Below are 26,907 nucleotides of genomic sequence, written 5' to 3' on the forward strand. Positions count from 1 at the left end.
GAGTAACACTTCTATTCCCTCTTCCTTGCTTTCAATGTCAGTCATAAAACTTATAAACTCAACTCTTTCCTAAATAGTGAGTGGGGCAGGGACAGGGTCTGGGTAAAGCTAGCTAGTTTGCTAAGATACATGAATGATAAAGTGGTAGAGGTATTTATGTAGAAGGTAAAAGGGTGATTTGCCCTTGTACTTTAGGCTAGTCTCAATGACAAACACCCATGGAGTGATACCAAGTGATGGGAACAGATACAGGGGAGAGGCTACAAAGACTGGAGGTCAGATCCAGGCTCCTGGCTGAACCACTGTGGGACACCTCAGAAGTAAGGATGATGAGAGACAGAAAAGGAGGGGAAGCATGGAGAAGGTGGTGGGGTAGGAATTCAGAAGGTAACATGGTGTGATGTCAAATCTTGGTTGTCAACTCGACTACACCTATAATTAACTAAATCCAAGAAGCTGGACATATTACTGAGGGATTTTTCTTGTTAGATTATTTGAGGCAGAAGACCTACTCAAAATCCATATCATTTGAGGTCAGAAGGCCTGCCCTAAATCTCCTGGTGGCAGCCCATATAAAAAGGACATGAACAAAGGAAACTTGCTTTTTGCCTGCCTTCATACCTGCCCTCACTCTTGCTGGCAAGTTCATCTTTCTTATTCATGAGCCATTTCTTTGTTGGTGTTAGAACATATTTCTTTGGGATTCCAACCTAGACTGAAAACTGGGACTCCAGCATGAGATTGGGGCTGTTGAGATATCTAGTCTCATAGACTGAACAACTACTGGATCCTTGGCCTTTCTATCAGGTAATAGCATTGTTGGACTACTTGGATTTTCCTATCCCAACCTTGCCATTAACATCCTCAAGTAGTTTGACCTGTCCCCCTTGTCATTTCCTCCCTGCCATCCAGGACCATGAAGGAGAGACTTATTATTTCCCCACTCCCCATGTATATTAGTCAGAGTTCTATAAAGGAACAGAACTGATAAATGACAAGGGGGACAAGTAAACTGTTTGAGGATTTAATGGCAAGGTTGGGGTAGGGAAATCCTAGCTGCTACTTCTGCTTTCCTTTGGTGAGAAGGCTGCCTGTGGGTGGGATGAAGATGACCATGGAGTATGGAGTTGGTGAGGGGACATCTAGGGCTCCAAAATGTTGATAGGCAGTATGAGGTCTCTTCCAACTGGTGAGGGGGAAATGTCAAGTGGCACTGAAGCTGGTGTGGCCATGGGCAGGTCCTCTCACATGGGTATCCTTGACCACTTTCTTCGAGTTTTGAGGAGTTTTCCCATAGACACCAGGGAGTGTAGTTTGGTCATTATCCCTCTGAGGCTCAAGGCTCTTCCCCATTGTTCCTAACTCCTGTCTTGAGGAGTCTAGGGACAGATTGATAGACTGTTGTTCTTCCTTTTGCAGGGGCTAGAGTGAGCAGAGGAGGTGATTCAGGTCTTGTGGAGAGAGGAGTGGCTCAGACAGGGCCATTGGTGGCCCCAAAAGCATTACAGTGAGTTTTGAGCACTTGGTAGTTGAGGAATGTAGCTGGGCTCGGTGGAGGCGGCAGCAGTGATGGCTGTGGCAGCGGCAGCAGCATAGGATAGAGTGGTGGCCCGAGCCCAGGGACTGGAATGTGTGGCTAAGGCCTATGGTCCCAAAGTCCTTCCAATATGGGGTCAATAGTCCTAATATAGGGTTAGGTGGTGGGAAGGACAGACACAGAAAGGGTAGACAAAAGGGGCAGAGTGCGAATGGTGTAAGTTCCCAAGGCTCAGAGCTTGTGAGGGTTCACCCACTTGTAGGTACCCTCATACTGGAAGCCCACTCTCTTCATCAGCTCATCTGCCTCTGTGGGGCCGCGGCTGGGAGGCAAAGGAAGACATAAGTGACCCTTGTCCCTGTTAATTCCCACTGCCCTGCTTGCCTTGGCTCCCTTAGGTCCCATCCTTCCCTTACCTGCCATAAACATAGGGGATGGGCTGGGGCTTCTCTTGATCAATCTTGTGCAGTAGTGGTGTGAAGATACGCCAGGCTTCCCTGAGTTCATCACTGAAGGGATACAGTGTAAGATGGAGTAGAGTCACAGGGAGGGAGGGAGAAGGCCACCCTCTTGTCTGACTGTATTAGGCTGGGGAGGTCCCTCACCTGCGGACAAAGTGCATCTGGCTCCCACAGAAGACATCCAGGATGAGGCGTTCATAGGCATCAGGGAGCTTCACATTCTGCAGGGTTGGGGAAAGGGGAATGTTGCTGATACCACTGTACTCAGCCACCCAGGGCCTCCCTTAGGACCTTGCCCAGATGGTCCTCCCTGTGGGAACCTTGTATCTGTTGCCATAGGTCAAATCCAGCTCTGACTCCTCAGGGTTGAAGAACATGCCAGGCTTCTTGGTCATCATCTTGGTGTATACAGCCTCATTGGGCTGCACACGGATCACCAGCTCATTACGCTTGCACTGCTGGTGGAAGATGTCGCCTGCCACATCGCGGAACTGCAGTCTCACCTCAGCCTTACGCTCATTCAGGGCTTTGCCACAGCGCAGGATGAAGGGTACCCCTACGGGGCAGGGCTGGCCTCAGGGACTGGCTTTTCTATAGTCTTGCCCTGTGTACGTGTGTGGAGGGAGGGAGGAGCAGATCCCCTGTGCCTGTGTACATGTGTGAATGTGTACATGAGGAATAAGTATGACTAGGGTAGTGTCTCACTTGTGCCATCCCTCCTTCTCCAGCATCCCTTACCACTGAGCACCATGTATATGACCATGCTAATAAGTGTATTTTTGAGGGTATATCTATTTAGCCCTGCCTTTCTGGGTCCCAGAGGTGTCACCTACCATCCCACCGCTCATTCTCCACATAGAGGACAGCTGCTGCAAATGTGGCAGTGGTAGACCCACGGGGCACTGTGGGGTCATCTAAGTACCCGTTGGTAGCTTCTCCTTCTCCATTGGGGTTCCCCACATACTGGCCAAGGACCACATTTCTGGTTTCCACCTCTGAGATACATTTCAACACTTTGACCTGGGAGAAAACCAATGTAGAGTGGGCCCCTCAGTTTCAGGGAGGGTATAGGGAAACAGACATGAGCCCAGTGCCTTGTCATAGAGTGGCCTGCCATGGGGCATAGCTGCTGGGGACCTGGTGGACATACCTCTCTACCTACCTTCTCATCACGGACATCATCTGAATCTGTGGAGGCAGGCTTTTCCATGGCCACCAGACACAACATCTGCAGGAGGTGGTTCTGCATAACGTCCCTAGTATCAGAAGAGGCAGATATTCTGGCCAAGTGCCACTTCCAGGGTAGGAACAAGGAGATGACCAAGTTCTAGGGGCCCCTGGGTTACTAAACAAGGCTTTCTAGTGACAAGCTGGGAAACCTTGCTTCCTTATCCCTAGTGTCTTCCAGGTCTCCTTAGGCAAGGAAGTAGACACTGACCCTGGAAACCCTTTGGGGTTTAGCTGAATGGGTTAAATACTAGCCCTCAGGGTATGAGGATGGACCAAGTTGGAATGGAATATGGGTTCTTACCTGATGATCCCAAATTCATCAAAGTAGCCCCCACGACCCTCAGTACCAAAAGGCTCTTTAAATGTGAGGATCACACAGGCAATGTTGTCTCGGTTCCAGATAGGGCCAAAGATCCTGTTGGCAAATCTGTGAGAGGTACAGGAAAGAGGCTAGCATGAGAGACACTATGGAAGGGCCCATGAGTGGATCTACCCTTGGGATTCCATAGTATAGTGGCTATATCTGAGCCAAGCTAGAGCCTAGCACCCTGGCCAGCATCTTTCAGGAATCTGTCTTTGGGGCAGTGGGGCAGGTGGGGTTCCTCACATTTCCACCCTTGCCCTGGTCCTCTTCCACCCTGTCCCCTTTGCACCTTAGCACCATAAGGTTCTGGACCATCTCCTTGCCCAGGTAGTGGTCAATTCGGTAGATCTGGTCCTCACGGAACAGAGAGGAGATGTGGTTCGACAGCTGGTTGGAGCTCTGCAGGTCTTTCCCGAAGGGCTTCTCCACTATGATGCGATTCCAGCCTCTGTGGGAGCCCCCACTCATGTTATTTCCCAAACCTTTCCCCAGGAATAGGCCCAGGGCCATGTCACCCTAACCCTCATCACAGGGAGCAGGGCTTTCATCTACTCTGTATTCTCAGGTGACCCAGGGAAGCTCTGCTGACTGCTATCGATCTTTACCCTGCACAGACAGCATCTTAGAAGCCTTCTTGTCAACATGCTGAGGACTGGATCAGTTTCTGGGATCTGCCTATCTTGGTGCTAGGGTAGCATGACTGGCACATTCTTGGGTGGCTTTGTTTCCCTCTTTTCCCATACTAGATCCTCAGTGGGTCAGAAGTAGCCCAGCAGCCAACAGGGAACTAGGCAGATAGGACATCAAGGACACAACTTCCTTACTAGTTTTACTTTAGTTTGAGATAGGGTCTCATGTATCAAAGGTTCCTGATTTTGTGCCTCCACTTCCTAAGAGCTGGGATCGCAGACATGTACCGTCATGTCTGGCTTTCCTTATTGGTTCTATCTATCTATCTATCTATCTATCTATCTATCTATCTATCTATCTATCTATCTATTTCCTTATTGGTTTTATCTATCTATCTATTTATCTATCTATCTATCTATCTATCTATCTATCTATCCATCCATTCATCCATCTATCCATCTATTTATCTAATGTATGCAAGTGCTCTGTCTTTATGTACATCTGCATGCCCAGAAGAGGGCATCGGATCTCATTACAGGTGTTATGAGTCACCATGTGGTTGCTGGGAATTGAACTCAGGACCTCTGAAAGAACAATCAGTGCTCTTAACCACTGAGCCATCTCTCTAGCCCTTGGTTTTATATTCTTGAGATGAAGTCTTGCTATATTACTCAGGTTGGCTTGGAACTCCTGGGCTCAAAAGGTAGTCCTGCATCATCCTTTGAGTACCTGGGACTATAGTCATGGCCCAATGCAAGTGACTTCTATTGGTTTTATTTTTTTTTAAAAACTAGCATTTTTTCTTTTTGAGACAGGTTCTTACTATGAAGACTAGGCTAACTCTAAATTCACTATGTAGCCCATTGCTAGCCTTGACTACATAGTGATCCTTTTGCCTCCTGACTACTGAGATTACAAGTGTGCCACCATACTCTGCTTAATTTTTTTTGTCGTTGTTTGAGACAGTTTCACTCTGTATTTCAGGTTAGCCCTGAACTCCAAGTACTCCTCTTGTCTTAGTTTCCATAGTGCTGGGATTATATGTGTGAGTCACCTTGCCCAGATTTCCACTGATTTTAAAAGAGCAGGTTCCTTTCTTTGCATTTCATAACAGAACACTAAAGTTGTTTACTAAATTCAAAATCAGGAGCAAGACAAAGATGGTGTTCAATTTGCAGTGGTCTCTTATGAAACAACACTGCCTCCTGGTGGGCCTGCTGGGGAAGGGAGGAAGGGGAGGGAGAGAAAGGGAGACAGAGAGAGAGAGAGAGAGAGAGAGAGAGAGAGAGAGAGAGAGAGGAGAGAGGAGAGAGGAGGAGAGAGGAGAGAAAGGAGAGAGGAGAGAGGAGGAGAGAGGAGAGAGGGAGAGAGGAGAGAGAGGAAGAGAGGAGAGAGGAGAGAGAGAGAGGAGGAGAGAGGAGAGAGGAGAGAGAGAGAGAGAGGAGAGAGGAGAGAGGAGAGAGGAGAGGGAGAGAGGAGAGGAGAGAGGAGAGAGGAGAGAGGAGAGAGGAGAGAGGAGAGAGAGAGAGAGAGAGAATGCCTCACATGAGTAGCTCTTCTGTGGGGCAACACTGTCATCTTGTGGTCATGGTGGGAACTGTTGCAAGGGGCCACTATTTTGTAGTTGAGAACCTTGGAGGTAATAGCAAAGGCTGTTAGAAAACTCTAGTACTTACAGCCTGTTCCCTTTTTGGGAATGCTAATCCATCTGGACAACAAACTGGGCATTCAGAGTAGCAGAAGCAAGAGCAAACAGACAGGAAGGAAGAGAGAAAGATAGGCCTTACGTCTGACTCATGCACGTCTCTTGAATGTTCTTGGTGACAGCTTCGTAGACTGTAGGGGGCAAGGCCAGGTAGAATAGGTGGTTGGCCTGCATTCCCTGGTGCAGGGCATTCATATGGCTGTTGAGGTGCTTGTAGGAGGCTGGATCATCATACTGGCCAGCCACATAGGAGTTACGGGCAAAGAACTCCTCCAGCTTGGGTCTTTCCTCTGGGGTGGCCTGGGAGACAGAAAAATGTCAGCTTCTACTTTTCTCAGAATCTACACTTGTCCTACTCTAAAGGAGAGAAGGATCTCGCTTATCTATGCCTTGTTCCACAGCTAAGTTGTGTTTCCCTTGAGCCAACTGTCATGGCTCCACAAGTACAAGAGTTTCCTTCATCCTGGTAACTTTGTGTACCCATGGGCAGGGGGCTGAGGCACACAGCAGAATACTGTATGCAGGTGGGGCAAATTATTGGTATAGTTTGCATATCCTCAGGGCCCTCATGCTTAGAACAGAAATCTGATTTCAGAAATTCTGACCTGAGAGAAAAGAATGTTGGAGAAAGATGTCTCTCCAAAATTATCATAGCAAACTATAGGTGCTGAGAAAATGCCAACATAGCATAATTACTAGGGGGAAGAGGTACTTGGAGGAGTCCTTCCAGCTGCTGGCATGACTCAGTGTGGCAATAAAGCACAGCAGGATGGAGCCAGAGAGGCTGGGTCAGAGTGAAGTTGGGAAACAGATCTGAGGCTGAATTGACCATCTTCTTTTGTCTTTGTCCAGAAGTCATAGAAAGGGTGTCATAAATAGGTGGACATAGCTTTTCAGTGGTTGGTAAAAGAGAGCAAGAATGTGAGGTGTCAGAGCTTGAGTGTTCTGGGTGGCCCTGCATCTCAGCCAGTCAAATGATAAGTGGGGAAGGAAGTGTTGCTTATGATGGGAATGGGACATGTCTCCTCGTGGGCTGCTTGGAGCTAGTCTTGCTGTGGGATAAGGGAAATGGCAGAACAAGGCTCTGAGATACTCCAATGTCACTCACTTTAAAGAAAGGCTCACTCTGCTTGCGGATGTCATCCACTGTGAGACGGGAGCGGGCATAGCCCACAATGAAGGTGTCTTCGGGTAGAAGGCCATCCCGGAACAGCCACCTGAAGGTACAACAAAGCTGTTTTCAGGCTAGGTAGGGAAGGTCAACACCTGTCCCTGGTAGAAAGGTTTTTTTGGAGGATAGTATAGAGTTATACCTACCAGATGGTTGGATAGATCTTCTTCTTGGCCAGGTCACCCTGCAGCAGAGAAAACACATGGTCAGAAAGAGCTGATATTACCTAGATCATTCCCCACCACAGTGATCTGGGTGTCCCCATATATCATCAGAGGAGCTCAGAGATTCAACCCTGATCCAGCCTTGTGCCAATACAGGTGAGTAGATGAGTCTGCCAGGTTCAAGATGAAAATGTAGACATTGGGTTCATCAGAACTTAAGGATAATAAAGGCAGCACATACAAAACACAACCTGTGAGATAGGACAGATGCCACATTAGCATAAAAGGGGTTATAAAGTAATGAGATGGTCATTCAATTAATGAAGTCAGAAAAATTGGTTACTTTTCTTGTTGCTGTGACAAAATACCTGGCAGAAAGTAACTAAAGGGATGAAGGGTTCATTCAGGCTCACAGTTTAAGGGTACAGTCTGACATGTCAGGGAAGGCATGGTGATAGGGGTGTGAAGTACTTTGTGTCAAGAAGCAGAGAGTTGAATATGGACACTCAGCTTACTTTCTCTTGTTTTCCTTTAGTCAGGGACACCAACCAATAGGGTGTGCCATGAACAGTCACGGTAGATTTTTCTTCCTCAGTTAAATCTTTCTGGAAACATGATCATAGATGCACCTCTGGATGTCTATGAGGGGATTCTTTTTTTTTTTTTTTTTTTTTTTTTGGTTTTGGTTTTTCGAGACAGGGTTTCTCTGTGTAGCTTTGCGCCTTTCCTGGAACTCACTTGGTAGCCCAGGCTGGCCTCGAACTCACAGAGATCCGCCTGGCTCTGCCTCCCGAGTGCTGGGATTAAAGGCGAAGGGGATTCTTAATGCCTGCTATTGCTTCTTTAGTTATTAAACCCTTGCCAGTATTATAAGACAAGAAAATGAAAATGGTATAAGGTTTAGAAAAAAAAACACAAAAACCTGTCATTAGATGATAGCTTGTTTATTTAAAAATACATCAAATCAACCTACAGACTAATTATTAGAGTTAATGAGAATTTAGCCAAGTTGCTAGATTAAAAAGATAGGAGTAGGTAGAGATTTCTTAGTATATAAAATAATAATCATAAGTCAGCATTGTACTGCAGCCTATAATCCTAGTACTCCAGAAGTAGAGGTAGGAGGATAAGGACTTCAGGGTTATCCTTGGATACATAGTGAGTTCAAGGCCTGCACAGAGAAAGGGGAGATAGAACAGGAGAGAGTGATATGAAAATATGAAGGGCATGTATGAAACTCTAGGTTCAATCTCCAGTATTACGAAACAATGAAAAGAAGGAAGAAAGGGAAATTAGTAGGCAAGCATGGTATTATGGCCTTAGTGGTAGGGTTTGTGCTTTGCATGTACAGGGCCCAGAGTATAATCGCTAGCACCAAAAAGACAAGGTGCAGCCTTAGAGATAACATTCACTAAATTTATCTGTATTCAGAATATCTAAATAGCTCCTATGACACACTGTAAAACAATCTAACTGAAATGGGTGAAGGTTTGGCCAGATGTTTCACCAGAAAGAAAATAAATGGCCATTAAATAATAAATGGAAAGTGTTCAAGATCATCAGGTGTCAGAAAATACAAATTAAACAAGACATCACTTCATACTCACTAGAATGGTCGAATCCAAATGATAATAATTGGACACGTAGGTACATACTTATAATTCAACCACTTGGGAGGCGGAGGCAGGAGGAACTTCATGAGTAAAAGGCTAACCTGGGCCTTTAACACAGTGAGTTCCAGGCTAACCTGAGCTATATGGGACCCTATGTCAAATAGAACTCCCTCCCCACAAAAAGCCAAACTTTTGGTGTGGAACTCACAGATTGTGGGTAGAAATGTGCAATGGTTAAATCTAAAACAGCTTGACAGCCTCTTATCAAGTGAAACATCTACACTTATCTTATGACCCACCATTCCTCTACTAGGTTTTACCCCAGAGGAAAAAAGCAGGCAGCCAGCTACTCAAAGATCTGTGCATGAATGGTCATGGCAGCTTTAATTTAAAATAGCCTGGACCCAGGTAGTGGTAGGGCACACCTTTAATCCTAGCACTTGGGAGACGGAGGGGCAGGTGAATCTCTATGAGTCTGAGGCCTGGTCTACAGATGGAGTTCCAGGACAGCCAGGGTTACACAGAGAAACTCTATCTCAAAAAACCAATAATAATAATAATAATAATTTAAAAAAAAAGCCCAGACATGCTCAAATCAACCAGTACACAGATGGACAAAATGTATATTTGTATTCAGCTACTCAGGAATGCGCTACCATTCCAAACAGTATTGGAAAATCTCAAATACATTATACTAAACCACAGAACCTATACACAAGAGACTAAATACTCATGGGTTCACTTAAAAGTCTCAGAATGGGGAACATGAGTCTATTATGACAGAATTCAGGTGAGTGGTTGCCTGGGCAGGTAGTAGACTGTCTAGCAGGTAGAGACTGTCTAGTAGACTGTCTCCCCAAGAACTGTGTGGGGAGACAGAAATGCCATAGATTAGGCCATCAGCAGTACAGATACCACTTATGCATTGCAATGTGTATGAAGAAAAGAGGATAAAAATAATTGAGCAGAGGGCAGAGGGGAGGTTTGACATTACTCCTGGGGAAACAATGACTACAAAGTGGGGGACTTCTTGGGTGCAGATTTTGCTATAGGATCTGGGTATGTAACCCTAACTAATTTGGAATTTGCTAAATGGCCTTAAACTCAATATAATCCTTTTGTCTCAGTCTCATAAGTGCTGTGATTACAGGTGGGTACCAGTACACCTGGCTTTATTCAGTTAAAATTATTATTATTTTTTTTTTTGTTGAGACTGGGTTTCATGTATCCTAGGCTAGCCTCAAACTCATTATGTAGCCAAGACTGGCCCTGAATTCCTAATCCTCCTGCCTCTACCCCTCTAGAATTATGAAAGGAGTATACCACCATGTTTTATATTGTTTTAAGCAAGAGCCTTGTTACATTGCTCAGGCTAGTCTTGAACATCTTCCCTGAAGTGAATCTCCTGCTTCAGCCTCCTAAGTGGTAGGACTTCAGATGATAATGCTCTGTTTCTTATTTTCATTTAAATCACTATTTTATTTTTAATTATGTGAATGTGTGGTGGTATGCTCACATTAGTATAGGCACCTATAGAAGGCAGAAGAGGACAATGGATCCCCTGGACTGGGAGTTACAGGGAGTTTTTAGCTGCTTGATGTGAGTGCTAGGAACCAAACTTGGGTTTGAGCAAAAGTAGCAAGTACTCTTCACCAATGAGCCATCTTTCCAGCCTGTTTTTTAAGGTGGGAGAAATTTACAAGGGTGTGCCAAGTTTGTGAAAAGTTGTCCAACTGCACCCTTAAGGTCTGTATTCTTTTTGATATATATTCCAATAAAAATTATAAACATCTGGGGCTAAGAATATAGCTCAGTGGTAAAGTGCTTAGTAAGCATGAGCCAGTGGGTTTGCTCCCTAGCAGTGCAAAACTAACAAACCAAACAGCACCCCACAAAACACTATAAATATTAACAGATACAAGTTAACTGCTTTTATTTATTAACATCAAGCAGTTGGCAAAATAAGCAATTTAAAACAATACCATTTACTAAAGTTCATATTATAAAGAACCTAGAAACAAATTCAATAGAATACATGTGTGGGTTTACAGAGAAAATGATCCAACTCCATTAAAGATGACCTACATAAGATCCCATGCTCCTCTCTAAGCCAATGTGCACACCCAGTTCAATCTCCCAGTAGCCATCAACAGCCCAACATGCTTTCATTTTGTACCCTGCCAAACAAGGTCTAAGAAGGAGGAGCTGAAATGGCTACCAAGCTCCTAAAGAATAGGGTAGGGCATCTGCCCTTCCATCTCAAACCCTATCATTAGGACCATGGGATGGGTGTGAACCCAAGCTACACAGGGTACTGCTACTCCATGGGGAGAGGTGAGCAAGTGGCACAGGAGTGGGGCACTGGTCCCATCTGTATCCCAACTCACTCACTATAGAAAAAGCAACTCTGAGTATTAAGGACCTGAATATTTATGCAAAAGTAATTTGTTGAAAAATTTACTACAGGCATACCTAATTAAAATTTCAAAACACCATTCCATCTAACAAGGTATCTTGAAATTAATTTCCCAGGCGTTTGGGATGAGTTGGTCTGGGTGACATGAACTTTGCCAAGTTTAAACAAGCTATGCAGAATGCAGCCAGAACAATACTCCTTACCTGGGCCCACTGTGACCTGGGAAGATGTTGGGCTCCATGGACCAGAGACCTCCAAAAAGTGAAGTGAACTGCTGTTTCCTTTAGCACAATAACCAATAGGCAACTTCCTGCCATCATAAGTGGACTAGTATACAACATAGCCCATGCTGACTAGCTCTTTAAAATGAAGAGGCTGGGCTGGAGAGGTGGCTTGGTGGTTGGTTAAAAGCACTGGCTATTCTTTTGGAGGTTTCTGGTTTGATTTCCAGGACACATGTGGTGGCTCACAACTATCTGTAACTCTAGTTTTAGGGGATCTGACACCCTCTTCTGACCTCTGAGGGCACCAGGCATGCAAGTTGTGCAGGCACACATGCAGGCAAAATACCCATATACATAAAATAAACAAAATCAAAACACTGAAGAGGTAATGCAACCTTAGATACAAACTTCAAAAATGACTGAGCCAGATACAGTAGTATATACCTGTAATCACAGAACTTGGGAGGTTGAGACAGGAGAATAACAAGTTTAAGGCCAGCCTGAGAAACATAGTGAGCCCCTGTTTAAAAAAAATGGGAGCAGAGCCTCAGGGAGAGGTTGAGGCTGAGGCTCAGTGGTAGATTGCTCATCATGCAGGAAGCCTTGAGGTATGTTCCCAGTAACATATTAATAAACAAAAGAGATTGAGCTATGTGGCTGCATTGATGAATCCATTTCTATAGAAAATGGCAGTTCTGGATAAGGATGGTTATGGGCACTCAGGGATTTCCAGTGGCTTAAATGTTTGACTTCAGAGGTTTGCTGAGTGACAGTTCCATGGAAGCAGGTATATGCAGGTCATTTCCAGGTTCTACTGAGTTCCCAAAATGTCCACAGTGGGCTGTTACCAAACTTTGGTAACCTGTGTTGGCCTGAGGGAGCAGTTCCCTCCACTTAGTGCCCCTGTCTGTCAACTGTTCAGGATTAAAGTCCTGAGCACTGAGGAGTGGGTTCACATGATAAACACCATCTTCCATATGTACTTCTGGGAGCCTGAACCCAATGGCCACCTTGTAGCCCCATGCTATGATGACTATCTTTAGGAAAATGTCTAAGACTTGTTGCAAGCTGGGCTCCTATTGCTGTAGAGCCTCCTCATTTGTCACTCCCTCATGTGATACCTAGCATGGCCACCTGAGTGAACTACTTACTGTCCCCTAAGTCACTTTACTGGGCAAAGTTTTTACCCTGTTGTGCCAGATGGCTGCCCTTACAGGTTCCACAAAGGTCAGCTTAGATAAACCCCATTCTGGCCAGAATCTCCCCAAGGATGGCTCCTGGTTCCTCAGAGTACTTTCAATGCCTGCCTCTGGCATCTCCCATCAGTGGGATGTGGGTTACTGCTCATGTCAGAGGGCTTTGTCCTGGGCTCACACACTCCAGAAAGGGCTGGCTTGCTGGGAAAACAATGAGAGCCCTGGCCTTCAGACCTTTCTAAGCAGGCAGTGTTTGCTTATGATCAAATTCCAACAGACTGGGAGGAATCAGGACAGACTCCAGCCAATGTATTGGTGGTAAGGGACAGGCTTGCTGAGTCACAGTTGCCCAACACCCAGAGCTGTTTGTTCTTGTTCCCTTTGAGATTAACCAGACATAGAACCTGTTCTCCTTGTTTTAGCTCAGCTCCTGCAACCGACAGTCTGCCTGCCTTCAAGTTACTCAAGGGAGGTGAGGTAGGACTAAGGACAGTGGGGGCGGGAGGCAGCCATTCTTCTCAGGATGGGGGTGACCCTGCCTTTCCTGCTGGCTTCATGACTCTCACTGAACTCCTCTTAAATAAGGAACATGAAAAGAACTGAAACCTAAATTTACCATGTGTGGGAGTGGGAGCAATTAGAGAGGTAGCTGGAAATCTCTCATTTTTGCCACCCCCTCACATTGCCCAAGGATCATGGCAGGGGAAGGAGCTACCTAAGGACATGTGGTGACTTAGGAGAATTAGGGCATGGTTAAGATCTCCAGCCACAACTATCTGGCCAGATAAGGGCAAAGAAATCTGAGTACCAACTGACCTATGGTCAGCTGAGGTTTGACCTCTTGTTTTATAAACCCAAATCATACCCAAGGGTTGTTGGGGATGAGGGACCCACCTAGCTTCCCAAGGTGGAGTTCTGGGCTGTGACTGAGGATCAGGTGGCTTCCAATCACTGGAATGAGATGGGGGAAATGTGAGGTAGGTTTGGGCTAAAAAAAAAAAAAAAACTAACAAAAGGCCTCCTTCCTACACCCTGGGGCTCCATGAGTCACCACCATTCTTTTGGGAGAATGCCAAGATCATCATGACACAGCAAGACTCTTACCAGTCCAAGGGAGAAGTCAATTCTGAAATGACTCAAGAAGAGGGATAGGCTTGGACTGCCAGGTCACTCCTCACACAGGCCTGTCAGTGGGATGGACCCTGAGTACCTACAGAGTCTATGGCTGTCACATAGTCTAGGTGGGGGAACCGATGTCTAGAGATGAGCCCTGTAGTGAGCCCATCTGCCCATCAGCCCATGTGGACTCCGAGGCCTACTCCTTTTCTTCTGCATAAAGGGAAAGAGTCACTTTCCAGCCTCACCAAGGTCCTATTGACTGGAGAGATGCCCTTTCAGGTCCACAGTTCCTTCCTCACACTGGTCCATAAGTACAGGGTTTTCTGGAGTGGGACAGTAAGAATTTCTGTTCCCTTCCTTGAGTGGGAATCCTGAGAAGAGGAGTAGCTACAGTGAGGCGGCACAAGAACATCCTAGGTAGGAAGCTGGGTACATGGGTAAAGACTGGGTAAGGACCTGGGGAGGAAGAAGGGGCAGAGGATGGCTACTTGGGCTCAGCTTGGCCTAATGTGTTCCAGTTTCTTAGGCTTGGGGCCTGTCAGCCACTGGATTCCTTTTAGTTTCTAGATCACACTGAGCTTGTTTCCAACTTAGAGGACAATTGCCCTCTTATCCTCAACTTGCCTTGTTTTCTAGGTCCACTTGAGACCTGTGTGTTGCAGGGGGCTTAGTACATAAGAGCCCATTTGTGACTTCTGTCACATACAGCTCTCTAAAATCCTGTTTGTTTGCTTGCTCCTAAAATACACTGTTTCCACAAGGATAGAGACTAAGGCTGTTGTGAATTGGAAGAGACACTTGATTGCTACATTGAATGAATGGAGAATTTGCAGGTCTCCTAGATCAGCTAGCACCTTGTCTACTTCATGCATTCAGTAAAGTGTCAGGCAGGAGATAATCTGGGGGCTGTCCCAGCACAGGGTCTGTCTGTCTCAGGCCCTCTGAGAGGAACAGAGAGAAATAACAATGCTCTTCAACAAATCTCTCTTTCTTCCCCATTCCCTTTTGTTGGAGCTAGCACTTCCCATCTCTACTCTGGAAGCCTTGGTTCCCACTCCCAGAGCAGAGGAGAGTAAAGGGGAACCACACTGATTGCAGTGAAATGAAGTTGCTCAACTTCAGGCTAGAACTCACATAATCAGCCTAGGATAAAGCCAGAGGCTGTCTGGCCCTTGTTTGTTAGGTGAAAACTACTAAGGTTCAGAGAAATGTAGACATTTGTTCCAGGTCACACAACAAACTGTCAATGAGGGAGGGTCCTGCAGTTGTAAACTATCTTTGCTGTTTGGGTTATTGTTGTTGCAAGCTTATGAAAGCATGGGTGGGGCAGGGGGAAATCATCCTCAGTTACTTTCTCTTTCAGATGGCCCTTTAGATTGAAGGGCCTAATAGTCAGAGTCCTATATGCCAAGGTTTGTGTTTGATACATGCATGCATGGCTCCTTTAAGGGGACTAGGCTGGAGCCAGGGCTGAAGGCAGGACTGCTGAACTGTGTGTTCTGACTGGGTACTTTTGTTGGGTCTTAGAGTTACAGGGAGTCAGGGGACAGTGCCTTGAGGTGTCTCTCCCTTGCCCTTTCAGTGGTAGAGCCCTTCTCCTCTGCTTTTGCATTCCTTTTCTAAGTTCTCCCACTCCTAGTTTTGCTCAGAAATATAAGGCTGACAAAGAACAGGTTTGGCAAAGGGGGTGGCATGTTCTGATTTCCTCTTTTTTTGGTAGTACTGAGAATTGAACTTAGGGCCTCATGCATAAGAGGTTAGAACTTTACTACTGAGCTACAGCCCTAGCTCTTAGTGGGCGTTAACGCTATGTATGAACAAGGAACCACAGAGTTCCTCCATCACTGAGGGGCCCAGAGTGTGGAAGGTGCTGAGCCAGTGGCTACCCTCTAAAGAACACACTAGCTCTGATGAAGTTCTTGCTCAAGATTACACAATAAGTTAATACTGAAGATGGTCACACGAGAGTGAGCTGATTCCAGGGTTAAAAGCAAGCAATTGAGTTTACCTTTGCCATCAAACCCTGGCCACTGAACATGCCCTACTGCCACATAGCACATAAGAGAGGGTGCCCCCACCTGCCCCAGTCTCACTGTGTACCATCAGTACACCACCCCTCTGACTGTGCTTCTATTCTTCAGTTTTTCCTAACAGAGTACAATGATAGTTGTTCCAGTTGGACAACTGGAAACCAGGTGGAATTAACAGAAATCTGCAGTAGGCTTTGGAAGATGTGGCAAAGAGGGGGTATTTGCCTCCAGGGAACTTCATGCAGTAGAGAGAAAAGAGACAGAGGCAGGACCTCAGATCCTTTCACTGAAATTGACTGTAACATTTGTCAAATTACAGATTTTGAAAAAAATATAGGTTGAATAGCATTCCCTGATTGCACCTCAGTTTTTTCCATCCAGGAGAAAGAACTCCAGCTAGATGGTGCTTTAGAACTTGGATGTTCCAAGTCTGGTCCACATTCAATGACTGAGCATAGATTTCTGAAACTCCTTGCAAGTGAGAAATTCAACATAAGTACATGATGTATAGCAGGTACTGCTGTGATGATCAGGATACACAGGTGGGAACATATGCCATAGAGTTCAAACTAGTAGAACCTGTGTGGTTCCTCAGCAGACAGGAAAGTTGAGGTACAAAGAGAAATGCCTTGCTACATTTGATTTTTTAGAATCAGGGCCTGAGGGGAGACTCACCGATGCACCCATGATGATAAATATGTGTGTATCAGCTTGGTGGAAGGCATCACCCTGGTACAACTCTTCCCTTAGGATCCCACACACCTGGGTTCGGCTCAGGGCCACCTGCTCTGCCATGATGTTTTCTGGTGAAAGAAAGGCTCATTGATAAGGCAGGAGAACAGAAGAGCATTGACAACCTAACCTTATTCAAGGTTCCTTTGGGTTCTCACTAGGTTACTGAAACTACTGGCTGGGAATGCTGTGTGCCTGCGCATACAGAGTCAGAAACTACTGCTTCTGGACTCCAGCCATACCTTCCTATGTTGTGGAGGCCCACAGAGGTTTCCTAGTGAGAGCTGAGATTGCTTTATCCAGCAAGGCTGCATTAGAGGATTGCTTGACCATGTGCTTGGTTACCAGGTGATTGGAAGGGTCTGCACTTGGCTGAGCTAGGGGGAAGTCTTTGCTCCACCCCTTGGCATTCCTATAAATAACCCTTTAGAAGAGACAGAAGGGGCTGGTGGATAATGATCCAGGCCCTCCTGAGGCTATCCCGTGTTTCTGTTTCTCTCCCCTCTATCCTTCTACCTCTATATTTCTACCTCAATCTCTTATCCCTCTCTCCTCAAGAGTTCCCTGTCATAAAAAAAAGTGGGAGCTGTTTTCCCACACTATGTTGTCTTCTCTGGGGGCTGTACATTACGAAATCACTATAAGCATTAATAGAATTCATTAAAATCCGGTCAGGGCATCGCCCTGTGTCTGGGGCCATCACACTTTAGTCTCTGCCAGAAACTCCACAATGAAATGAACATGTTTGATTGTGCAGATGGTGGAGTTCAGCTCCAGCTCTCTCCTGGTCAAGCTAGGTGATTCCGGAAGGTCCCTTCTCTTCTAAAAGTCTAGTCCTCATGGGCCCAATGAGGGGAAGTGCGGAGTACAAAGGGATGGGTTAAGACCTCGTAGATTTTCTTCCATATCCAAGCATGACAAATAGCGCACATCAAAAGGACATGAGGCGCACAAGCAGAAGCACATCCCTCCACCGGTGTGCCATCAGACCACCCCTTTACCTGCGTTTAGTTGCTGCTGCCAAACAGGTTCACAGTTCTGGAGTGCACAGCTCGTTTCCGGGGGCTGCACTTAGCTGGCCCATTTAACGCATGAGGGCGGGTGCTTTGACTGAGCTGACCCGCCTCAGGAGAGGCAGAAGGGGAGGAGCTTCGGACTACTCCATCGGTGAGGGAGGGGGAGAGGAGCAGAAGTAGGTGCGCACGCATCTCTTGCTAGCCCCACCCTGTTGGCCGTCCCTGCTTCCCCTGCTCCGCGATCGCGATACCTTGCTGGCATAGGTGCAGCTCCGCAGTTTTCCTGTGTCCCCATCGCTACCCCAGCCATACCCTATGGTCTGGTTTCCGATGGACCCTCGAGTCCCTGCGCCCTCCCGGATGACCCCACTTCCGCTAGCAGCGTAGCCACGCCTCCCCTTGTGGTGGGTTTGGGATCCTTTCGCAGCTTCTTCTAGGCTTTTTTCCGTGGTAGGGACCTGGCGGCAGAGGGCCCGGTGGCAGGACCAGACTGAAACTAGGGTGTTTCAGTGCGGATGCGGCGCCTTGAAAATGGGGTGGGGGCGGGTGTAGGCGTGGTGGCACACGCCTTTAATTCCAAGCACTCGGGAAGCAAAGGCAGGTAGATCTCTGAGTTCGAGGCCTGCCTGGACAGCTAGAAGAAAGACCCTGTCTCAAAAAAAAAAAAAAGTGTGTGTGTGTGTGTAGTAATGTTTATCAGTGAGGAGCGTTTCGCTCTTCGGGTGGCCAGTGCAGGCTGGCTGGCGGTCTGAAGCTTCTCTCCGGAGCAGGATGTACCACTTTTGTGGCTACGCATCTTCAGTTAATCTCCACGGCTTCAAGTCTGTGTTTTACTTCCGGATCCCACACTTACGACACCGGAAGCCGGAAGCGGGGGTTTCCACAGCCGAGAAGGGAAGGTTGATCGTCTAACTAGGACTTTCTGGGAGCTCCGATTCAGTCTGAGAGGTCGGATCCCGCTGCTTCCGCCCTCTTCACTTCTGGCTAACTCTGCTGACAGGTGTGGTCCTCTTCTCCAAAGACAAGGCTCTATCGGTGGCCGTTCCGCTGCTTCCGAGGCTCCTGACCTCCTCCCCGCTTCCCTCGGGCCCAGTTTGTTCTGTTGCATGCTTTCGCATGCTTTTCGAGCATGAGTTCAAGAGTGCTGATTCGCGACCCAGCTTACTTGGGCGGCTAGTCGGACTGATACTCTTCTTCCCTTTGCTTCAGCTGTAACCTAAGGGCTTGGCCCCTAGTGCTAGAACTCTTCTAGTTCGGAGACGTTTTTCTGTTGATCAAACTTTGTTTTCTGAAACAGCATCTCGCGATGTAGGCCAGATAGACCTCGAACTCAAGATTCTCCTGCCTCAGCCTTTTCGAGTGCCAGAGTAATAGGCCAAGCTGTTTATCAAACTTGAGTGCATTTGAAGTCTTTAAAAAGTTTTCAAGTGTATCTTGACAGCTAAATATCTTACCTTATGCACCTCAGCTCACTTTGCGAATGATTAGTAATCTATTTGTGTGTTCTCATATCATTTATCTGATCTGAGAATGAATGTATTGTCTTGGCATTTCTTAGGAAAAAGGAAAGACCTACGGTAGTAGGAGCAGAGTCAGGGAGGAATAGTTGGTGGAGAGGAAGGAAGGAAGGGAAATTAGGTGGTATAGGACCTTGTAGGCTGTTGCACAGACTTTGGGTTTTTTTTTTTTTTGCACTGGGAGAAATAGGAACTCTGATAGGGTTCACGGTAGAAGGGAGAAGTAGTCTGAGTTATCTTTGAGGTAACTGGCCCCAGTGGGGTCAATTGTAAAGGGCAAGGGAAGAAGCAAAGCATGGTGATCTGTAAAGAGATTATTGCAGTAATCCATGTGAAAGATGATAGTGCTGTCAGCCTTTTATTATTGAAAACTTTAAAATTGTTCAAAAATAGAAATAATAAAATAGTAAGTTCCATGTACACATTTCTTAGCTTTCTCTATCAACTCATAGCTAACTTTAATTCACACCCCTTATAATCCTCTACCATGATTTTTTTCTTCTTTAGAAAATATGTTATTTTATGTGTATGGGTGTTTTGGCTGTGAGTATGTATATGTACTACATGCTTGCCTGGTGCCAAAGGAGGTCAGAAGAAGGTGTCAGGTACCCATGGATTGGAGTTACAGATGTTTGTGAGCCACCATGTGGGTGCTGGGAACTGTCTTCTGCAACAATAGCAATTGCTCTTAACCAGAGTTATCATCTTTCTTGGCCCACCCTTTATGATTTTCAATAACAGCTTTCTTGAGACATAATTTGCATGTCACACCATTTACATTTAAAAATTAAAAAATATTTATTTACTATTATATTGTGTGTGTGTGTGTGTGTGTGTGTGTGTGTGTGTGTGTGTGTGTGTTCATGATGTGTGTTGGAAGCACAGGTACCATGCCAGATTGTGTAGAGGTCAGAGGACAATATTGTTGAGCCAGCTCTCCTTTACATGTGTTTTCACCTTTACATGTGTTCTCAGGTCTCCAGGCTTGCATAGCAAGAGCCTTTATCCACTGAGATGTCTCATTTGCTTATAATTCAAAATTTTTGGAGACAAAGTCTCATGAAGATCCCTTCCTTTTGAGTTCCTAATCCTTCTGCTTTTACTTCCTAAGTGTTGAGATTACAGAAGTATATCACCACACCTGGCTACAATTCACATATTTAAGGTGTATAATTCAGTGGTTTTTAGTGGGTTCATGGGAGTGTGCAAACATCACTAATCACAGAACATCAACATCACCCCCAAAAGAAACCCTAACTAAGAAACCCCAGTCCACCTCATCTCTCTAAGTAACTACTAAACTACTTTCTGTCTGGATTTACCTGTTTTGGATACTTCTTCTGAGTGGAAGTACATACAATATATAGCTTTCGGTGACATTTCTTTCTCTTAGCAATTATTTGGAGCATGCATTCTTGTTTTAGCGTGTAGCTGAACTAGATTTTGCTTATTCATCAGTTGATGGACATTTGGATTGTTTCTACTCTGGCTGCTTTGAGTAATGCTGCTGCTGTGATCATTTACACATGGACATGTGTTTTCTTTTCTTTTTCTTTCTTTCTTTTTTTTTTTTTTTTTGGTTTTTCGAGACAGGGTTTCTCTGTGTAGTTTTGGTACCTATCCTGGATCTCGCTCTGTAGCCCAGGCTGGCCTTGAATTCACAGAGATCCACCTGCCTCTGCCTCCCAAGTACTGGGATCAAAGTCTTACACCACCACTGCCCAGCTCTGGACATGTGTTTTCATTTCTCTTGGGTATGTCCTTAGGCATCTCCCTTTTATTCAGTGAATTTCAGACATGTGAGTATTTCATTATGCATCTCTTTCAGAAAGGACTCTAAATAACCATAACTACAATACCATGATCACACTTAAAATACTTAATGTTACAGAGTTTCTTCATGAATTAGATATGATGAGGGAGGGGAAGGGAAAGGAACGGAGATACTAATCGAACAAACAAACAAGCAAACAAAACCCAGAAATGCTCAAGATTTTTGTCCTGATAATTGGGGGATGGATTTGTTTTCAGCTGATAGTAAGGGAAGTTGTAGGTAGAATTGGATTTCTTGGTAGTACTGGGGATCCGGGGTCTGGTGAATGTTTGGTAAGTGTGCTACTGCTGAGCTATACCTCTAGTCCTGAGAAATTAATTTTGAGAAGATCTCTTTCATTTTAATTTTAAAAATATTTATTTTTAATTTATTTTAATTTTTTAAAATTTTTATTTATGCACACACGCCTAGGAGACCAGAAGAGTACATTGGATACCTCTGGAGCTGGAGTTATAGATGGTTATGAGCTGCCCAACATGGGTGCTAGGAACTGAACTTGGTTCCTCTGGAAGAGCATTGAGTGCTCCTAACAGCTGAGCTGTCTCTCCAGCCCCTTGAGTAGACTTCTAAACATCCAAGTAGTTTGATATGTGAGTCTGGAATTCAGGAGTGAAAACTATTTGGAATATTGTCAACATTAAGATTGGGGTTAAAGCCATGAGACTGAATAGAATTACTGCAGGGGTGAATGTAGGTAGCAAAAATGTCCCCAGGCACCTCAACATGAAGGAATGAGAACTTAGTGAAAGGGCCTCAGCAGGATCATCTTTTGAGGGAATGAGAGACACCAGAAGAGGCTTTCCTGGAAGCTGAAAGGAAGAAAGTAGGTGAAGAAGAGGGAAGGGTCAGCTGGGTGAGCTCAGGCAGATGAATCTATGGGTATCAACACTGTCAATGTAAATAGTCAAGATTCTTCAGTGTTACAGGTATCCTCCCTTACTGAAGGCCCACTTCTGGAAGCTTGCATTGAGATTGTCCTCTTCCTGGTAGTCAATCTTAGGCAGGATTTAGGAAGTCTCCAGGTTAGCTCTGCCCTGCATGTTCTTTATCTGGTTTATAAGCCAACATAAGCAGACCAGGGGTCATTTGTCTCAGACTGACACCCCAAGTCCCACTTTCAAATTTCTTAGCATCCAGAAGACACCAGAGGTCTCTATCCCCAAGGAACACTCCCCAGGTACAGTGTGGTCTCCTGAAGTTTCTCTTACCAAGTATTTGAGTTTCCTGTGATTCCTATAAGAAATGACTATAGGCTTGGTGGCTTAAAACAACAGAAATTAATATCTCACAGTTCTGGAGGCCAGGAGAATAAAATTAGAGAGTCAGCAAGGCCACACTCAATCTGCAAATTGTACAAGAGTATCCTTTCTGTGTCCTTCAGCTGCTAGTGGCTCAGTTGTTCCTTAGCTTGTGGTTATATCAGTCTAGTCTCAGCTTCTGTCTTCCCATGGCTGTCTCCCTGTATTTCCACCTGTTTTCCCTCTTTCTCCTGTCTCTTTTGTGTATATGTGAGGAGCTGGGAATTGAACCCAGGGCCTTGTGCATGCTAGGTAAGTGACTATATAGTTCTACCACTGAACTACATTCCCAGTCCTGTCTCATTTGTCTTTCAGAACGGTACTTGCTATTGGAGTCATGGCCCACCCATGTAATTTAGGATGATCTCAGTTTGAAAGCCTTAATTTTTGTGAGACAGGTTCTTACTATATAGACCAGGCTGGCCTTAAAATCAGATTTGCCTGACTCTGCCTCCTAAGTGCTGGGATTAAAGAGATGCACCACCATGCCTGTCTTGAGATCCCTAATTTAACCACATCTGTAAAGATCCTTTTTTCCAAGTAAAGTCACATTCATAGGGAAAGAGGACAAGCTATGAAGCCATGGTGGGTAGGGGGAAAATGGGCTATAGGGATCAGTAGGAACAAGTTTGATCTTTCTTGGGACACTAAGGTTTTAGGTGGGAGGGGATATAGATTTCTTGGGAGAGAGGGTTTTTTTCTAAGATGTAGTGTGGCCTGCTCTTGAAAAGGTGTGGCCAGCTCTGGTAAGAAGAGGTCTTTGAGTTGCAGGGATTAGGACATGGCTACGTCAATGGTTCTACTACATTAAGTGAGTGGCTGGGACCCTCTACTTCTACTTGAAAGTTTATTGAGGAGATAGGACTCCCAGTACACTGTCCTTTCCTTCCACAAATAATTCTCTCTCTCTTTGGAACAGGAATATTTGCTACGTCTTAGACCCAAACTCCACTTTTGTATCTGGTCCCACCAGATAAAATGTCCAGCATTTTTCTGTGAATGGAAGTCTAGGGCTTCTGTATAGATTGAACCCCTTATGCTGGTTGACAGAACTCTGCTCTGTGTCATGCCCTCCCTCCTACTGTCTTTTTCTTCTAGATACTGTCTTGTTGGATGAGCAGGCACCTCTGGAAGAATCAGTTGGGTGAGATGGTGCAGCCCAGTGGTGGCCCAGCAGGGGACCAGGACATGCAGGGTGAAGAATCTTCTCTTGGGAAGCCGGCAATGTTACATTTGCCTTCAGAGCAGGGTACTCCTGAGACACTCCAGCGCTGCTTGGAAGAGAACCAAGAGCTCCGAGGTGAAGATTGCAGTGTGAGGGAGGCATGGAGTAAAATATCAGGAGGGGCCTGGCACACTAAGGACAAAACTTATTTTCACCTGCACATCATTATTGGTAGGGTTTAAGGTCATGATGTGCCTAAGAACCAGCCAGCATTTATTTCAAACTTGGTTTCAGGTGGGGTTCTCTGTGAAGATTCACATATAGGAAATGATTTGGTTCAGGGCCAGCACCAGGGAAGGGAAAGGAGAAGGGGAAAGAGAACAAGCTGAGAAGCCATGGTGGGTAGGGGGCAAAGTGGGCTATAGGGATCAATGGGAGTAGGCTTGATCTTTATCAAGACACAGCAAGCTTTTAGGTGAGAGGGAATATTGTTTTCCTTGGGGGAGAGAGGGTTTTTTCCTAAGATGTAGTGTGGCCTGCTCTTAGAAGGGCATGGTCAGATCTGGTGAGAAGAGGTCTTTGAGTGTATCTACTGTGCTGGCACCCTGTCTCCTTTCTCATGTCACCCTCATTTTGTAAGGTGGGTGTTAACAGTTTTTGAATAGACAGCTGAACACGAAACTCAGAGATATTATTAACTTGTCCCATCGGCACCTTCTGGGCTGCTAGGCTGTAGCCAGAAACTACACAGTGCAATTTGCCTTGGGGACTGTCTCCTGCCTCCCCAAGTCTGCAGGCATGTTTAGGGTCCCCTGATCCTGAAGACAGAGATGCAGGCCTGGGAGGAGTGGAACTGAGTGCTCCAGGGTAGGGATACCTCCAACGGACCAGAATATAAATGAAGCACTTAAAAAGAAAGTTGCATTTGATGTATCCCTTCAAGTGAGGATGGTATGTTTAGTAATACATTGCAGACACTTAGGGACATATCATCAGTGGAATTGGCTGGGAATTGGTTTGACTTCTTTGAGAAAGGCTACCTAGTATTACAGGGTGCCTGGCTGTCAGGACCCACATCTCCTTTGCTGTCTTCCCTGTCCCCAGATGCCATCCGGCAGAACAATCAGATGCTGAGGGAACGCTGTGAGGAGCTGCTCCATTTCCAGGTCAGCCAACGAGAAGAGAAGGAGTTCCTCATGTGCAAATTTCAGGAAGCCAGGAAGCTGGTGGAGAGACTGAGCTTGGACAAGCTTGACCTGCAGAGGCAGAAAGAACAGGCCTTAAAGGATTTGGAGCACTTGAAGAAATGCCAACAGGTAGCTGGTGGGTGGGCAGGCCCTTCTGCCCCACCTGTGTTTGAAGACCATAATGACATTCATGTTCACATAGGAGGCATGTTATTGGGGCTCCCCCAGGTTCTGGCTTGACTGCTAGGAGCACTTTCAGAACCAAGAGAAGCCATCACACTCACTGTTAGTTTATTACGGTGAAAGGGTCCATGTTAAAATCATCCAAGGTACAAGGCATGTCAGGCAGGAGCCAGGAGTGGCCAAATGTGAGCTTCTCAGGGAACAGTGTTTTTGCTGTGAGCCATGGGGACAGTGTACATGGAGCAATGTCACCCAGGAAGCATACCTATGTCTTGGGAGCCAGGGTTTATACTGGGCTCACTTATGAAACTTGGAGTGTTTGTGTAGCTAGAGTTTTCCTGCCTTGCCCACAGTCAGGACAAATCTTTGTCACCCGCCAGTCCCACAGCTGCTCAGACCCAACCAAGTAAACACAGAGACTTATATTGCTTACAGACAGTATAGCTGTGGCAGGCTTCTTGCTAACTGTTCTTATAGCTTAAATTAATCCATTTTTATAAATCTATACCTTGCCACGTGGCTCGTGGTTTACCGGCATCTTCACATGCTGCTTGTCATGGTGGTGGCTGGCAGTGACTCCTTCTGCCTTCCTGTTCTCTCAATTCTCCTCTCTGTTAGTCCTGCCTATACTTCCTGCCTAGCCACCGGCCAATCAGTGTTTTATTTATTGACCAATCAGAACAACACATTTACCATACAGAACATCCCACAGCATGCTTGGGTACCTGACCCAGCTTGCTTAGGCCCTAACCACCCTGAGGTCCAGCTGGTACCATACCATGTGTTCCAAGGCCCTCACTTATACCCTGCCATCAGCCCAGACAGTCTGGTAGGACCCTAAACCCCTGATAAACCAAGGTACTCTCATCAGGCAGGATTTCCCAGGGGGCTCAGAGATGATCCCAGGAGCATTTGGAGAAAATATGTGGTCCCAGGCCTGTAAGTTGCCCCTGTATTGCACTGTCCCCAAAGGATGGTTTGCTTAGTGTGGGGTAATAGGGTATTTCAGGGCCTTTTTGGACTGGTGGGTTTCAGGACCCCAGTGACAGTAGTTGAGCAGGGATTGTGCCATCTGGGAGGGCTGATCTGGGAATAAAGGATAGGGAGGACCTGCCACAGTTTGGTTTTACAGTGTAGGGCTAAGTTCACAGTGCTGTTGAGAGTACCTGGGCAAAGCATTTGGTTCCTATCTGGGGAGATGGCAACAAGGTACCACATACTGGGGGCTTAGACAACAGAGATTGTCCCCAGTTTTGGAAGTCAGAAGTCTTTAAGATGGAGGTATGGGCAGGTGGGTTCCTCACAAGGGCTATTCCAGATACTTCTCCAAGTATATTATCAGTCTTGGCATTCTTTGGTGCTCCCCAGCTCTCTTGTCACATGGCCTTTTCTCTCTGTCTTTTCTTAAAATTTTTTAATTACATTTTATTTTGTATAGTGTGTGTGTCTGTGCATGTACTCACACATGTGGGCATGTATATGCCATATACATATGGTGTGCACATGTAGGTCAGAGGACAACTTGCAGGAACCACTTCTCTCTTTCTACCATGTAAGTTCCAGGGATTGAACTCAGGTTGTCAGGCTTCATGGCAGGCATCTTTACCTGCTGAGACCTGCTGAGCTGCTCCACAACCCTCCTCTCTTTTTATAAGGGTACCAAAATGAAACATAAAGGTGAACAGTTGTTAAAGCCATGGAAACAGATTTTGTTCAGTAACTGATGACAATGAGAGTGAAAGAGTTAGCTGAGCTCTGGTGATCTGCAGAGGTGACTGGATATTTTATCCTTTTTTTAAGATTTATTTTTATTCATATGTTTGGATGTTTGTGTCTGTGTCTGTGTCTGTAACGTGTGCAGGTGCCTTTGGAGGCCAGAAGAGAGTGTCAAATCTCCTTGAACTGGAATTCCAGATGGCTGTAAGCTACTAGATGGTTGTGGTGCTAGGAACTGAAATCTGATCTTCTAAAGAGCAGCAAGTACTCTTAACCACTGAGCAATTGAATTTCTACTCAATGACTAGGAATTATAAAATGAGAATAGGGGCCAGACTGTGGTTCAGTAATAAGAGTATATACTTTGCATGTGTAAAGCCTGGAGTTCAGTTTCCAATA

The 26,907-nt window shown here is 45.8% G+C and overlaps 2 protein-coding genes across 13 annotated transcripts in view; one reads left to right on the forward strand and one right to left on the reverse strand.

Moving 5' to 3' along the window:
- Positions 1 to 1,010: 1,010 nt before the first annotated feature.
- On the reverse strand, positions 1,011 to 17,733 carry G6pd (glucose-6-phosphate dehydrogenase). Of its 5 annotated transcripts, none has more exons than XM_037199361.1 (14): positions 17,594 to 17,731; positions 16,536 to 16,663; positions 7,245 to 7,282; positions 7,036 to 7,144; positions 6,010 to 6,227; positions 3,882 to 4,040; positions 3,530 to 3,655; positions 3,161 to 3,254; positions 2,832 to 3,018; positions 2,319 to 2,554; positions 2,143 to 2,219; positions 1,954 to 2,046; positions 1,804 to 1,859; positions 1,011 to 1,379 (listed from the first exon to the last, which is right to left on the reverse strand). In XM_037199361.1, the coding sequence occupies exons 2-14, from the start codon at positions 16,653 to 16,655 to the stop codon at positions 1,204 to 1,206; spliced, it is 1,689 nt and encodes a 562-aa protein (XP_037055256.1). In that variant the 5' UTR covers positions 16,656 to 16,663; positions 17,594 to 17,731; the 3' UTR covers positions 1,011 to 1,203. The 5 variants fall into 5 exon arrangements, with proteins under 5 accessions (XP_037055256.1, XP_028744292.1, XP_037055257.1 ...); XM_037199362.1 differs by having other exon boundaries at positions 1,246 to 1,422; positions 17,594 to 17,733; XM_037199364.1 differs by having other exon boundaries at positions 1,246 to 1,379; positions 1,794 to 1,859; positions 17,594 to 17,733.
- Ikbkg (inhibitor of nuclear factor kappa B kinase regulatory subunit gamma) overlaps positions 13,093 to 26,907 on the forward strand; it is a 35,299-nt gene continuing 21,484 nt past the window's right edge. For 2 of the 8 annotated variants that reach the window (XM_028888460.2, XM_028888464.2), the window contains exons 1-3: positions 18,262 to 18,608; positions 23,356 to 23,557; positions 24,527 to 24,738. In XM_028888460.2, the coding sequence (XP_028744293.1) occupies positions 23,371 to 23,557; positions 24,527 to 24,738 (399 nt within the window). In that variant the 5' untranslated portion in view covers positions 18,262 to 18,608; positions 23,356 to 23,370. Of the gene's footprint in view, positions 13,189 to 17,820; positions 18,013 to 18,258; positions 18,609 to 23,355; positions 23,558 to 24,526; positions 24,739 to 26,907 lie in introns of those variants that run through there. The other 6 variants (XM_037199365.1, XM_037199366.1, XM_028888461.2 and 3 more) reach the window with 6 other exon arrangements.

This window comes from Peromyscus leucopus, chromosome X (genome assembly GCF_004664715.2).
Source record: "Peromyscus leucopus breed LL Stock chromosome X, UCI_PerLeu_2.1, whole genome shotgun sequence".
NCBI classification, from domain to species: Eukaryota; Metazoa; Chordata; class Mammalia; order Rodentia; family Cricetidae; genus Peromyscus; species Peromyscus leucopus.